This window comes from Myripristis murdjan, chromosome 2, assembly GCF_902150065.1.
Source record: "Myripristis murdjan chromosome 2, fMyrMur1.1, whole genome shotgun sequence".
Lineage (NCBI taxonomy): Eukaryota > Metazoa > Chordata > Actinopteri > Holocentriformes > Holocentridae > Myripristis > Myripristis murdjan.
The window spans coordinates 10,664,481-10,678,975 of NC_043981.1; the positions used below are offsets into that span (position 1 = coordinate 10,664,481).

General features: G+C 41.7%; 1 protein-coding gene across 1 annotated transcript in view; it reads left to right on the forward strand.

The window, feature by feature from the left end:
• Positions 1–3,586: 3,586 nt before the first annotated feature.
• The window catches only part of LOC115372749 (sodium channel protein type 2 subunit alpha-like), a 37,445-nt gene continuing 26,536 nt past the window's right edge, over positions 3,587–14,495 (forward strand). Inside the window, exons 1-6 of the mRNA XM_030070849.1 lie at positions 3,587–3,638; positions 9,366–9,685; positions 11,087–11,205; positions 11,622–11,711; positions 12,929–13,057; positions 14,191–14,282. Of these exons, the coding sequence (XP_029926709.1) occupies positions 9,419–9,685; positions 11,087–11,205; positions 11,622–11,711; positions 12,929–13,057; positions 14,191–14,282 (697 nt within the window). The 5' untranslated portion in view covers positions 3,587–3,638; positions 9,366–9,418. The remainder of the gene's footprint in view (positions 3,639–9,365; positions 9,686–11,086; positions 11,206–11,621; positions 11,712–12,928; positions 13,058–14,190; positions 14,283–14,495) is intronic.

Sequence of the window (14,495 nt, forward strand, 5' to 3'; positions counted from 1 at the left end):
CTCTACTCTTTTCAATAGATCAGTGTAAACTCAGGAAGTTTTCACCCAGCAGTGCGTGTGTATATGTGCACTGGGTTGGGCGAGTGTGTGTGCACTGCACAGGGATGCAAGTCTGAGCATGCACACGTACTCTTTGTATTTTACCTTTTCTCTATTCTGTCGGCGCAGCCAGCAACAGAGCGCAAATTTTGAGCATTATACAAAGCAAAGCATGAAACAAACAGACAATGCAGCCATGTTCAAGCAGAGGTGGAGCAAGTATGCAAATCCTCAAGTGAACGCAGTACTATAATGGAAGAAAAACTCCATTTAAAGTAAGAGCCCAGCACTCAAAGTATAGAAGTACTGGCTGTAAAATGTAATGAAGCGTCAAAAAAACAAACTGCTTGTGAAGAAAGTTCCCTCTCAGAGTGTTAAATTATTGATGCACCTGTACAAAGGATTAATACTGTTGATGTAACTGCCCTATACACAGGCAATGCATCCTACGTTATGAACCTGTTGTATGATTTGTATGATTTTATGAAATGTATTAGAATAAGAAGTATCTTTTCCTCTCAAATATAGTAGAATAAAAGCATAAAGTCTGGCAATATGCAAATACTTCAGTGCAAGTACATCAAACGTGTAGCCTACTTCACGGTGCTTGAGTCAGTGTACTTTCTTACTGTCCACTTGTGTTTCACAGCGTACTCCTGAGTGAGGCAGCGTGGTGTGACCTCACTCTGACATCCCTCTGTTTGAACAAGGCAAATTCAGCAGCCAGCCTCTAATGAAACAGGCCCCCAAGTCACAGCTAGCTGCAAAGAAGGAAATATATTTACCACTGTTTGAAATGCATGGGGAATATGACTAGGGATAGGGAGCACGCTTTGGCTATAATAAAAGCCTTTCTGCATCATTTCCAGGATATAACAGCATAACACAGTGTAAACTGAGGTACAGCTTTCACACTGATGGATTAACTAGAAACAGCAAATAATCAACATGCCTAGACAAACCTAGAGCAAGTTCTACTGTTTGCCTGGGCCTCATTTCTCATGGTGCAATAAAAAGCTGGAAATTCTGGAGTCCATATTGTTGGGCAGGTATTATATACAAGTAAAATGAAATCAGTCATCACAGAAATGGGTTGATGAGTCAATGTTTTTGATGTTTCCTAATCTAAAATTGGATTTTCAGGGTTTGAGGTGCAGTAGTATCAGATGAAGGTGGAGAAGCGACAGCGAAATGGTATTTTCCAAACAAGCAAACTATGGCAATGCAGTTTTGCAAAGTAGTTATGTAACTGAGCTACCTCACTGTCTAGACAGAGTCCAAGAAGTAATATCTCCATGAAGAGCTTTATTGTATGATTGTAGCCGCGGGCAAGGACACAACAAGGAGTGAGGAAGAAATGTCACTCAGTTTGGAGCAAAACAGAATGACTTATCAGATCTGGTCACATATTTATGCGTTTTCGCAGGACGCTTTGTTAAAATGTTTTTAGAAAGTGCCAGCAGCAGAAGTGTTTTTGCATTGATATTTGATCTTAAAGTGAGCATCATTTGCTTAATTGTGCCAGGTATAGAACAAATATAAATATATTTTATTTCTACATCACTTATCAGACTACAGTGCATTTAAATAGACACAAAATCATGAATAAAAGTCAATAGGACACATGATGAAAATTCCTCATATGCATTAACACAACAAAAAAGAATCAGGCCAATGCAGTAGCAACACAACAGATCAATAAACAAGATGGAACGAACCACATAAAAGCCTGTAGTGAAAGTGTGCTGTGAGAGGTCATGTAAATCATTTGTCTTGTGCGTTCACATAAAGAAGTGAAACTGGAGTGCGCGCGTGTGTGAAAGTGACATGCCGAGCTGAACTCATGGGTGTGTCCAACCCCTCTGTCTCTTTTGTCAGCAATGATTAGTTTACCCACCTTTTCATTTGCTGAATGGAGTCCAGTGACATGAATCAGGACGCCATAAATTCATGTGGATCTTAGTGGTATAAAACTGATCTAAATTATAAGAGGATATGGCTTCTTACATGAAAATAACACAAAATATGGCTTTTATGAACTAGAACTGTTCTTTATATGTTTAGATTGTTGGTGGTTTTCTTTGTTACCATTAAATCACTACACAAAATTTTCACTAGTTCTGCTTTATTCTTAACAATATCCCACAGCATGTATTGTGTCCTGATTGGTGACAGTTTGGGCGTTACATAACCCTGTCTTGGTGTAGTTTCATTATTTGACCAGCAGGTGGCAGGAATTCACCAGAAAATGTTCGAGAGACTGCGGTGCTTTACGTTTAACAGTATGGTGTAATGGTTCATTTGTACAACTTTTTGAAGCCATCCCAGCAAAATGTTCAGTATTGATAGAAATATGTGTGAGTATAAATATCAGGATTGTACCACCGTTTCTACACTTGAAAGTTCAAATCCATCAGGCTATGTAGAATCTGTAGATAGTTTTAAACAGCCACCCCAACTTTCTAATCAACACCTGGCAACTCACATGACTGTCACCAAAAAAATCAGGACTTATTAACACTCCAAAACTTTATGCATACATAACCAGTGGCAACCTCCTGTCATGTGGCACCTGTCATATCAAATTTGACTCTTGAATCTGCAAAATATAATTGGAAAAGCTTTGAGAGTGTGTTTTAGATAGACACCTAATCACTACTGTTTCATCATGAGCAGCAGAACTATCTGGCTAAGGAGGTAACATCTGATCAACACACTAACTCTATTAAAAGTCCAGGCTGCTATGACTTTTCAAGCAAAAATAATCAGGACGTGATTCACTTTTTCTGCACTCCAGTGTCACCTGTGATTCATTCTGGCTTTTGTAAAGGTGTTGTCATATTCTGTGAACTGAATAGGTTGAATTTCCACTTTGGCTGCCTGTATTTTGTTTACTAGTATTTTTTAAATGTGCGTTTTCTGTTTCTGGGGAGAAAAGAAAAGTCTTAAATGGATGTTTGAGGCTTAGTGGCGGTCGACTCAGAAATCACACAGTTTTCATTAATGTAGGCCGATAGGAGGTAATTCGTTTAGAAAGTGGGTAAACTATCTCCAGTCGATCCAAAATTATCTCGATTATAAGTGACAATGTCAGAAAAGTGTTCATTTTGGATACCGTAATTTAAAGAGAATCTAAATGGTTATTCTTATAGGTCTAGGTATTGTGCGCTTGTTTAATATGATGTATTTTATGCCACAATTCGTCTACGCCTGCTCTGATGGACGGTATCTGACTTTATGTGGGTTCCTCCGTCATTACATCCCTGTTTTGGTCCAGTTCTGATTTCGAGGTTTTTCTGCAAGTGTATTTTCCGTGAGATCAGGCCATCTTGTGACAGTCAGAGAATTTAATTCCCACCCTGTGATGCCTTACTAACCGGAAGCGCGGATCGATTTCTTCATGGCAAGGAATGGCTGCTGGAAACAAAATAAAAGGACCTGTTATTGAATGTTAATCCATCACTCATCGAGTAGGATTTCACCAAAGGAGAGACAGGCTTTTAATCTTAAACTGACAGGCGATCCTCTTATAAAAGGATTATTCTTTCGGAAATGGGATCTACCTTCAGGGTCCCCACCTGCTGGGCACCATAATGGTGGTGAGTATCCAGGGCTATGGAGAAGGATACGTCCAAGCCCTCAGAAGGTGACAGTTTACCTTGACTCAACGATTATCAGGCTTGACGATGTTTCTAGTTCATTTATTGTTTTCTAATGACAATATATTGTTGCAGTGGATTCGCGTTACCACATGATCACCGCATTATTTGGATTTTCCTCGCATTGCTATGAGGCTTTATTGCATCATTGATAAATTCCTCTGCTAATCACACATAGGTTTATCGGCCTGTCCACTCATTATTATTAAGCTGTGATATATTTTTCAATCAGCCTACATAAACATTTGAGTCGACACACACTGATTACACAACCAACAATCGTTTTAATTGAGTTATTGTTCAATTAAGACGTATTAAGCCCGTATTCTGCGGTTTTATCAATTATCAATCAAGCACAGCGAGTGGAAATAATCGGTTCATCACGACAAATCAGATCAAAATATCAGCATTCCTCATGTGCTGTGAGGGAAGAGCCTGGAGCCACAGGCCTACGCCTTTCGTGTGAAAATGTTCCCCATTCGAGACATGTGAGATGCAATACTGCCCGCATGAGCAGAGATTTCTTCATTAAGTGACCGATAACTGGTGTCAAAGAAGACAAAAGGTTTATTTCTATTTTAGGTGCGCCGATTGTACCCTATAAAGCGCATCGATTACAAGGAATAGGCTCACATCTGGCAAGGACACGCCCAGACCCATTCAGACCATTCAAAGGTTTATTGAAGCACTTCCGAGACCCTTTTACACCACTGACTTCCAAATAGTAACATATAGATCCCATCAATCTCCACTGGATACGATTTTGATGCAATATGGGATGATTTTGTTTGATGGCTGTATTGGAGTGTATTACACTCTAGGTTGGGAGCCAATAAGGTAAGAGAAAACATTAGAATAAACATTTTATATTCTCCCATTGGGAAAACGACCGGTGCATTAGTGAAATTCAGCTATTCTGTTCTTCCTCCTCCTTCTCCCCCCTTTTTTTGTGGTCTGAGACCTTATTGACCTCCGCTTGAGGACCCCCTGGAGGCCCCCGGGCCCCAGTTTGGGAGCCACTGGTTTAGAGGTGATGGTGATGGGTGGCTGATGCATGCTGAAGCGATTATAAGCCTCAACCTCGGTCGCTCGCTCGCTCGCTCGCTCGCTCGTGTGTGTGCGCTCTGGTCTGTGTTGTGTGTCTGTGTTTTATTGTTTTTTTGAGTGTGTGCATTTTTTTGTTTTTTCTCTCCTTTGCCGTTGTCGCGGTGCTTCACGGTGGCGCATGGACAGGAGAGCTGATGGCCACAGTTATTTCTGCCAGCCCTCGCCTGTGGCAAATATGATGCGAAAAGTGTCGATTTTCGGAGTCCTGGAAATAACGCGGAGACATCATCAACATGGCGACAGCTGCTGCGGCCCCCTTGGCTCGTTTTGAAACCGCGACAATTAAGGTATCGTCTGGCACCCACCTCCCTTTTATTTATGCTTTCTGCTTAGCCTTATAACCCGCTTTCGTTCGTATACGTTTGTATTTGTCGCTCCATGATCGTCTCCAATTAGTAACGAGATCAATACAGGCGACCGACATCCTCTCTTACGAAAAATAACTATAATATTCCTTCAAGAACCTGTAAAACGGTATTATGAAATATCTATATTTGTGTTGTAGCCTCTCTATTACAGGCGCCACAGGTGATTTAAAAAAAAAAAAAAAAGTGCGACAAGGTCACCATAAACTCAGTATTTAGCACCACAGACACACCTTAAGCTCTTAAAGGGATATAATAGGAATATTATAATGATTTTCATGGGCATCGTTTAATGTTTAATATATTGCATTGTGACAGGCGGCCAGCTCTTCTCTGTTTTTCCATACAACCGGTTTGTCAGTGCTCTCCTTTTTCAGCACCATGGACAGCGGCGCCTCTTGACACCGGTTTTGTTTGTTGAAATTTCGGTCATTTTCCCTGACGCTCTTATCTATGGAGGCTCACAATAAGAGAGCAGGTGGGAGATTGAGTTTTTTTTTTTTTTTTTTTTTTTTTTTTTTCAGCTCAAGGACACTTTGACAGTACCCAGGGCTGTTGTGGGGGCATCAAGCCAGTCACCTCTCAGAAACAGGATAAGCACCCTAACTACTAGGCCAGGCGGTCATGCCCTGTTGAAAATGTTGAAAGTGATAATTTAGAGCATAGCTTACACTGCATCAGGCGTTTAAGTCATCATTTAGCAAGTTTTGAATGATTTATTTGTTTTTGTCCATCTTAAAGGGTATACTGTTTGCTTTTTGAAATAGACTGAGGCAAATAAGTTCCACGATTTTTCTAAGGCTTTTGGTTGAACAAGTCATTGATCAAAAATGCATTGGAAATAGGGACCAAATCCAAACTCTTTGACTGTGATGTCGTCTTGTAGGGATGCCAACTGGTGCTCTCATAAGATATTTACACACTTTTGACCAACAGTTGTGTGGATACAATAACCAAGCAGGTAGAGGCAAATACTAGAGCATCTAGAACAGTTTAACAAGTTCAGAAAATTGTGTCCCTTTACAGTAACGCAGCCTGGAAAACCCAGACAACACTGACGTCATAATCACAATGTTGTGATATCCGAAATGCAAGATGCTACTTTATGTCACAACCTTGATAAAACATCAGCTATCACCCCTGGTTAGAGCTACACTGCCAGTCACTTAAATAGATTAGATATATATCAACTCAAACTTAAATGTCTGTGCCTGTGTAAGTGTTGATGTGTCTTTCTGTCAAACGCTGAAGGTTGTCTGTGTGTGAATCAGATCGTTTCTGATGTCATGGCTACTGTGATTCCTTTTGTTGCCAGAGTACATAAATGTAGAAATGTCTGCAGCCGCTTCTTGGTATCAGTCTGTCATGTCGTGTTTGACTCCAGGGATGACCACGCTGATAGCTGAGCTCAGAGGTGGGTGTGGATGTTGGGCCTGAAGGGTCGATCAGGCCTCTCATACTCACAACCCCCCACAACCTCAGAGCTCACGCTAGACAAGCTGTCAGGCCGCACATCAAAACACTGGGTCCCGGGGCAGTCTATGGGACACAAGCAGATGTGTTTTATGAGACACCCCCAATGGGACAAGCTACAATTAATTCGCTGTTTATGCCTGATAATTTCTTAACCGCGGTGAGATTTGAAGGCCAGTGTGGCTCTTTAATAATGCACTTCCAACAATAATGAATGCCTAGTTGAGCAGAATATATTTGATCTGCTTTTAATTCACTCAAAAATAAGAATTGCTCTCATTTTGCCTCCTTATCAAAAAACAGCTAAAATAAAATGTGTGTCAGAAGTGGAGAATGTTACATAAAACACCCGCAGCTGTTTATAAGGAGGAAAATGTTTATGATGGTGATTCATTTATCTGTCACTGTGTCGCTTGCCCTTGCACAGCAGATTTTCGGGTCTTAATAATTGCTGATTTTTCAGTGACAATTATTTGGAGCTGACAAGTGTTGCTTGCGGTGCTGTTTGTCCATTCATAGAACTGATATGGCTTTGGGGCAGCTGTTCAAAAGTATCTTAAAGTGTTAAATTAACTCTGATGGGTGTGTTCTGGCACGGTGTTGATTTTTACACTCTGAGTTAAATGAACCCTGACAATATTGCTGTGTAGAAAGGCATCTGAGGGAATATAGTCTCAGGAGGTGAGAACTTGCTGTACATTGCCTTATTTTCATTCAGCGAAGTCAAACATTTTCTTAACTGAATTATAAATTATGCTTGAATTTCATATGCCGTTATGAAAAGTGAGGTTACATGGGCTAGATGGAAGATATTAGGCTTTTTGATGCATACTCACTGTCATATTTAATTCAAAGTTGCTAAGGATATGATAAGGAATGCAAGATCGCTTTCAGAAATGTGTAAAATGAGGAGTTCTGAGTAAGTTTAGGCACTGGTATGACATTGTCAGATATGACACATGTCGAAAAGTTGTAAAACTGAAATTTTGAAGATGCCTAGGAACATTAAAATGCTTGGGGCGTGACAGCATAATCCAGAGTTTCTTGCTACAGTGTGCATGGGTGAAATTGGTTGTACCGTGATGGATGAAGTCCCCCCGGGTTGTACACCATTCAGGCAAGGGTTGAATGTCAAAATGCCTTAAAACATTTCTCTTGTTCTTTCTCTGCCTCTTAAAGTGGAAGGGAAAATGGGCTACACGAGGCAGAGGCGATCTCTAGGCTTCCATTTCCATTTTAAGAAGGAGTAAGGCTGATGAATCAAGGAGACATCACTTTTGAGATTCTGCCAGAGGGGAGCTTCCTGTTTTCTGGGCCGGTGCGGCGTCCCAGGAGTGACTGAGACACACCTGTGAGACTGCAGAGGCTAGAAGGCACTGACAATACCTTGATAATGGCCCACCAGGGTTTTTGGGAAGATGTGTTTGTGCTCCCCCCGCTGTCTCCTGGGGCAGCAGAGTTAGCTTTTGGGTGTGAGGACTGGTAGGGTTTCAGAGGGAAAACTGGTGTTGATACTGATTGAGCCAAACAAGAGAAAACCAATGATAATTGTAGGGTAAATGTATTGTGCTTAGTCACTCTAAACTATGAGCACAGTTCATTCACATTTTTTTTCTAATTTGAGGCCATTCACCAATTAATTATACAATAAAATCACAGTTTATTGAATTGCCTCACTGCCTCCAACTCTTCAGTAACTACTTTCTCCATGAAGCTGGAAGCAATCATAAACAGATTTGGACAGAGCAATAAAAGGGTAAGAGGAGGGAATTTATTTTCTCTTTGGGCTGAGGCTGTGATTCGCCTGTCTCATTCTCATGCTGTCCACCTCAGTAGGCTCTGGCTATCTCTGTGTCCCTCTGAATCAGTTCAAGGCCATTCTTGCCTGTCACCAACGTCAGAACCTCCCCCCTCCTCACCTCCATGAGTTCTCGGCCCCGCCTATGACCTCCATCCATTTCAGCGGAAATGCTGTACCGAGATGTCACTGTGAGACACAGTAAACCATTTGGGTCCGACGATTAATAGTTTTTATTTCTCAGACGATAGGTAGCAGCATAATTAATGTCGTTTAGTAGACACTTGGGCCATTTCCAGACCATCTGAAAGCAAAGTGATGGCATTTTTAAATATTAATTTTGTGGTCCTTTAATTTGAGGACCCTGATATGAATTCTAGTGGTCATTTGTTGTAATACAGGCATCACAGAGCCAAACTGGAGAGATCAGTGTATTTTGTTACAAGCCACTCAAATGGGTATTAGTCACTCAGAACCATTTGCATGTGAAATGTCCTCTCTTTCATGTTGTTCCTCCAGCAGCCTTTCATATGGTTCCAACATACAAGTCTGTGTACCACTTCCTTGATGTCAGTATGTTTGCAGTATCGCTTAGACCATGCTGCAGTGATATTTATAGTGGAACCAATCCCATTAATATATGTTGAAGTTCATGGTGATCACTGAAAGCTTGATTGGAAAAAAAAAATATAGAAAATCAGCATCTCAAATCAGTCTTGGTGTGTGGGAGGCTCTTTTTCAAAAGCTTCCAAAATCGTATTTGTGCTTGTAATTTTTTAACCCTTCTTAAACCAGGCAAGTTTACCAAGAGCTCCTTTATTTATAGCAAAGCCTTTAGAGTACTTGACTTACAAATGTGAACTTTTTTGGGAAGCCTGGCTCTGACTCCCGACCCATTTTCTCCTTGTTGCCTTGCTGTTGCAGCTCTCTGCCCCAGCTGAGCCCCTCGCTGCCCTCTGAAGGAGCAGGATGACAAGATGGCACAGCTGCTTGTACCGCCCGGACCTGACAGCTTCCGCCCCTTCGTCCCCGAGTCACTGGCCGCCATCGAGAGGCGCATTGTCGAGGAGGAGGCCCGGAGACCGCGGGCGGAGCGCCGCAGCGACAGCGATGACGAGAATGGGCCCAAGCCCAACAGTGACCTGGAGGCGGGGAAGTCCCTCCCCTTCATCTATGGGGACATCCCTCCTCACCTGGTGTCCACCCCTCTGGAGGACCTGGACCCCTTCTACAGCAATCAGAAGGTCTGTGTCAATTGTCAAAGTATATTTTGTTCGATGGGTAAAAAAAATGTAAAATGTAAAAATTTAATGTGGATACCCTAGAGATAGTTTCTTAGCTTCAAACAAGGTTTCAGATACCCAATGTGTGTAGCTGGGTATCAAAAAGTTTTCTCTTAGTCAAGATAGGCATGGAGACTTGAATTTTGTTGCGTGCTAGGTTTGTGTTTTCCACTTTAAGTGTGTTTGCCCTTGAGAGCATAATCTGCCCTGTGCTTTCTCCTATTTAAAGAAAATGCAGGCAGATGTTGAAAATTCTTTCCACAGTAAGGCAACTACATGGCGGAGAAAAATAATAACTGAATGAATTCAAAATGCCAGGATATTCTATTAAAAGATGTGTTGTGGCTTATTTTACAACCCACTGTTCACTGACCTCACTTTCTGCCCTTGATGTATTTCAGAGACTTAATTGTTTTAGATATTGAGTACCACTTGTACTAGTCATCTTTTGCTTTCTGCTTGGAAACAAAAACTACGTCAGTGACATTTGACCACAAGTGACTCATGCCATTATCGACTGCATGCTCAAACACAGATCACCCTTTCAGCTACCGTTTCTTGAAATGGCTCATTCAGCGCCGCTGAATCAAAATTCACAGAAATGAACAGCATTAGCATTTGGTATTTTTGATGGGCAAGCTGCAGAATGCATTTCAGCATAAACATAAACGCGCCAAGCCAAGTCAGCGCCTTTCGAGCACCGGCCAACAGAGGTGCCAAATGCTGATCTAAGTCGTTGTGCCGGTTAAACCGTGGTGCCAAAGCTGCCCTCCCCCAGGTGGACTCATCCAGCTTCATCATTATCACCACAGCAGACCCTTTGCACAGGCTGGACTGAGCTGTCAGCTCACTCTTAGCCACTGTTGTGACGAACCACACATACATGTAGGCAGACATATAGCATACATACTCAGACATATGCAGCGCTTCTGACATACACATACTGACATTTCTGCTGGAGTTCTTACGCTGCTATAGATATGGTTTGCCCCGGGTGCTTTACCCTGCACGTATTGTGAGCAATATGAACAAGCGCAAGTTTTGAATGCTCTTTTGAATCATGTGTATCTTTGCTAATCATGGATATGTAAAAATATATGGACCGTACAGTGGAGTCTTAATTATTAGCTGCTTTGGAGGCAGAAATAAACTGACAGGCCCACTGATGTCAAATTCCACAGTGATATTTATGCCTCGGGACCAGCTCTACCTGAGAAATGTTTACAGAACTGAAACTCCAATCTGTCTATAAGTCTCACTTCTTTGAATATATGTTAAGTACCATTCTCATATTCCCATGCATTGCAGAAATTTCACAGTTATTAATGTATCTTTATGTGTGTCTTTGTTTCTCTCTTTCAGACCTTCATAGTATTGAATCGCGGGAAGGCAATCTTCCGTTTCAACGCCACTCCTGCCTTGTACATTTTAAGCCCCTTCAACCCTCTAAGGAGGATATCTATTAGAGTTTTAGTACACTCATATCCTTTCAGAGAGCACCATGGTCTGCGTTTGGTTTGGGGTGGGGTGTGAATGTGTTGATGACGAGAACTAAATGTCATGATGTTGAGTCTTTGTGTCAAGACACGTCAGTTTTTGCAACAATTTTCTCATTATTTTGAGGACGTGACGAATTGGAGGAGTATGATGATGATCAAAGATTTCACTGTATTGTTTTTGTACATGTAATGGTAATTAGGGGAGACTTTGGTTGTGATTCTATATCACTCACTGTTTTGGTGTCAGGTTTATGATGACTAAAGTGCAAAATCTAAACATTAGAATATAATGACAGGAAATAAAAGTAGAAAATAGTAATAAAAATTTAAGGATTACATACATATTTGTGTTTTGGAAAACTCAAACTTTTGATAATTTTCCTTGACTTTGTGTTTACGATGTTCAGCATGTTGATCATGTTCACCATCCTGACCAACTGTGCTTTCATGACCCTCAGTAATCCCCCTGAATGGGCCAAGAATGTAGAGTAAGTCCTCCGCTTCTTTTCAATAGTCATTATTTCATGTTTTCAGTTGTTTTTTTTTTTGGTTTGAGTTGCAGGTAGGTAGGACTTTCCTTAATTTTAAGTTGATCAGACAGCCTGTTTTGATTAATAGCAGTAGTATTTTTGGGTGATAGTCTCTGAAATAATGCCCAGCAAGCATTTGACAAATGACAGTGTACTGTACAGCAGCTGGCCAAGTTAATTCTCAATGGAAATGAGCCCAAAGTTTTTACAGTATTAGAGCAGAGTGAAAAAATTATATTAAAACAGCTTTGGATTCTTCTTGTTTTTTCCACACTTCTTATTTATTTTTTTATTTTTGTAATGTTTGAAAAGGTTGCTAGTATTGCTGATGCGTGATACTTTATTACAAATAGTGCATGTGAGTATTTTATTATCCACTGGTGAAAATTAGCACATCATGCTATGATTTCATTCAGACATTCTCACACAATTCCTATTTCTTGCTTCACATGGGTTTCCCCCGTCATGTGACATGGGCCAACTTAAGGGCTAATTATTGGCACAAGCATTATACAAAAGTGCAGTGAGGGTATGCATGATGCAACCACATGGTGTATGAATATAATTTTATTAAAAATACATTTTTGGAAAAAAACTGAAACTAGATGAGTAGTATCAAAGTATCGATCCTGCAGAATCAATCCACTCATCCCTGCTGATTTAGCAGACACTGATGCCTACAGATCTTCTCTCCAGTTTTATTGGCAAACAGGATTTCCACAGGTTTTTAATGTCAGTGTAGACAGCATAGCAACAGTCTCTGTTAAAATATGTACTGCATTTCCACATCTATCCTTTCTCCTGCATATACATGTAGTCCAACTAACCTACAGATCTACATTACATGAAAGAATAAAAGTGTCAGTGGAAATATGTTGTACACTTTGAGGAGATTACTCAATACAAATTGAGTGACAAAATATACCTAAAGCTAATTAATCAGATACAAAAGCTGATTAAATTAACGACATCAAAACAGCAAATACATACAGGAGGCCTTGTGTTTGCTGTCATTGCCCTGTGTCATTGTATTTCCCATAATAATAGGCATCTAAGAGATGAGGAGCACTGGAGCATCGAGGTGTTAAATCCCATCTCTGTGTGTTTCTCTCTCTCACTTCTCGCTTTTTTCCCTGCCTCTTTTCTTTCCACTCTTTGTTTTTTTTTTCTATCAGGTACACATTCACAGGGATTTACACCTTCGAGTCCCTTATAAAGATCCTGGCTAGGGGCTTCTGCGTGGGGAAGTTCACTTTCCTCCGAGACCCATGGAACTGGCTGGATTTCAGTGTTATCCTCATGGCGTAAGTATTGTGCCAGCCAGCGTTAGGATCAGCTTAACATGATCTGGCGTAGATTAACAGGCCAACCGCTTTTAATGCTAATCAGCCCAGAAGCCTATTAAGCTGCACTAAATGTGAGAGGAAAAACAGAGAATGGGGCAGAGGTATGATAATCCTGAGGTTTCGCAGCCTTCTCAGCCCTCTCGCTCTGTTTTCCGCGGCATCGCCTGAAATCTCACCTCCACTGCCAGAATCTCTCATAATGGATGTGAGCCCCCAAAGCATGGAGTATCTTGGCCCACATTTTCTCCCATGCCTGACTGGCTTCGGCTACTTGGCTTGTGACTCCACAAAATAGCACCCTCAGCATTAGGTTATGCAGTACATGTTTGTTTTCTTTCTTTTTTTCCCCCTTCCTCCCCCTATACATTTTTCAATTTTCATTATATTTTTCTGTTTTGTTTTAGGTCCTTTTTCGTGTTTTTATTCATAAATCTAGTTTATCATTATCAAGTTCATTACTATTATTGTATTTGCAGATGCCTCTTTGTAGGCTTTAATAAGCAATGGAATTATTCACTAGTCAGATGATGTAATGGATCTGTTATCTTGTTTTGTCTAACTGTTTGTCTAAATGGTTCCCATGACTTATGATGTTTTTATGAGAATTTCTTTGTGTGTGTGTGTGTGTGTGTGTGTGTGTGCGCACATGTGATGTGTTTGTGCTCGTGCAATGCTGTCTAGTAACTGTGCATTTGATCCTGCAGGTATATAACAGAGTTTATAAACCTAGGCAATGTTTCAGCTCTGCGCACGTTCAGAGTATTGCGAGCTTTGAAAACAATCTCAGTAATACCAGGTAAGGCTGCCCGCGTCTGCTGCCAGCACTCCTGCCATTTGTCCTCCGTGTGTGACCGTTTGTCGTTCCCTTCCTCTCCCCCTCCCCGCCCCCGTCCCTCCCCGTCCCCCCGCCTGTCCCGCTCCCCCTCCTCCTCCCCTTTTGTCTTGTCACGGTGGATGTGCGTGGGCGTGCGTGGGCGTGCGTGCGTGACTTGTGCGTGTGTGGACCCTGCCCATGCCCTTTCCAAAATACCCCCCACCCCCTCCCACGTCCTCCCTCTCCCTCCTCTCCCTTCCCTTCCCTTCCCTTACAGATATGTCACAGAGTTTGTGGACCTGGGCAATGTCTCAGCACTGCGAACCTTCAGGGTTCTACGAGCCCTGAAAACTATATCAGTCATCCCAGGTGAGAGAGCCATCAAGGCCCACGGGGTCAAAGAGCTAATGAAATGCTAACGGCTAACAGCTGGCGTTTCGCTAACATCCGAGCACACCCCTCCCGCTCTCTTAGCTCATCTCACTGTAGCTAAGCCTGACGACGCCCGTCGCTACCCCTCATGCTGCCTCAGTCCCAAGGCCAGTAAAAGCTGGAATCTGGCTCCAATCTGCACAGATTGAC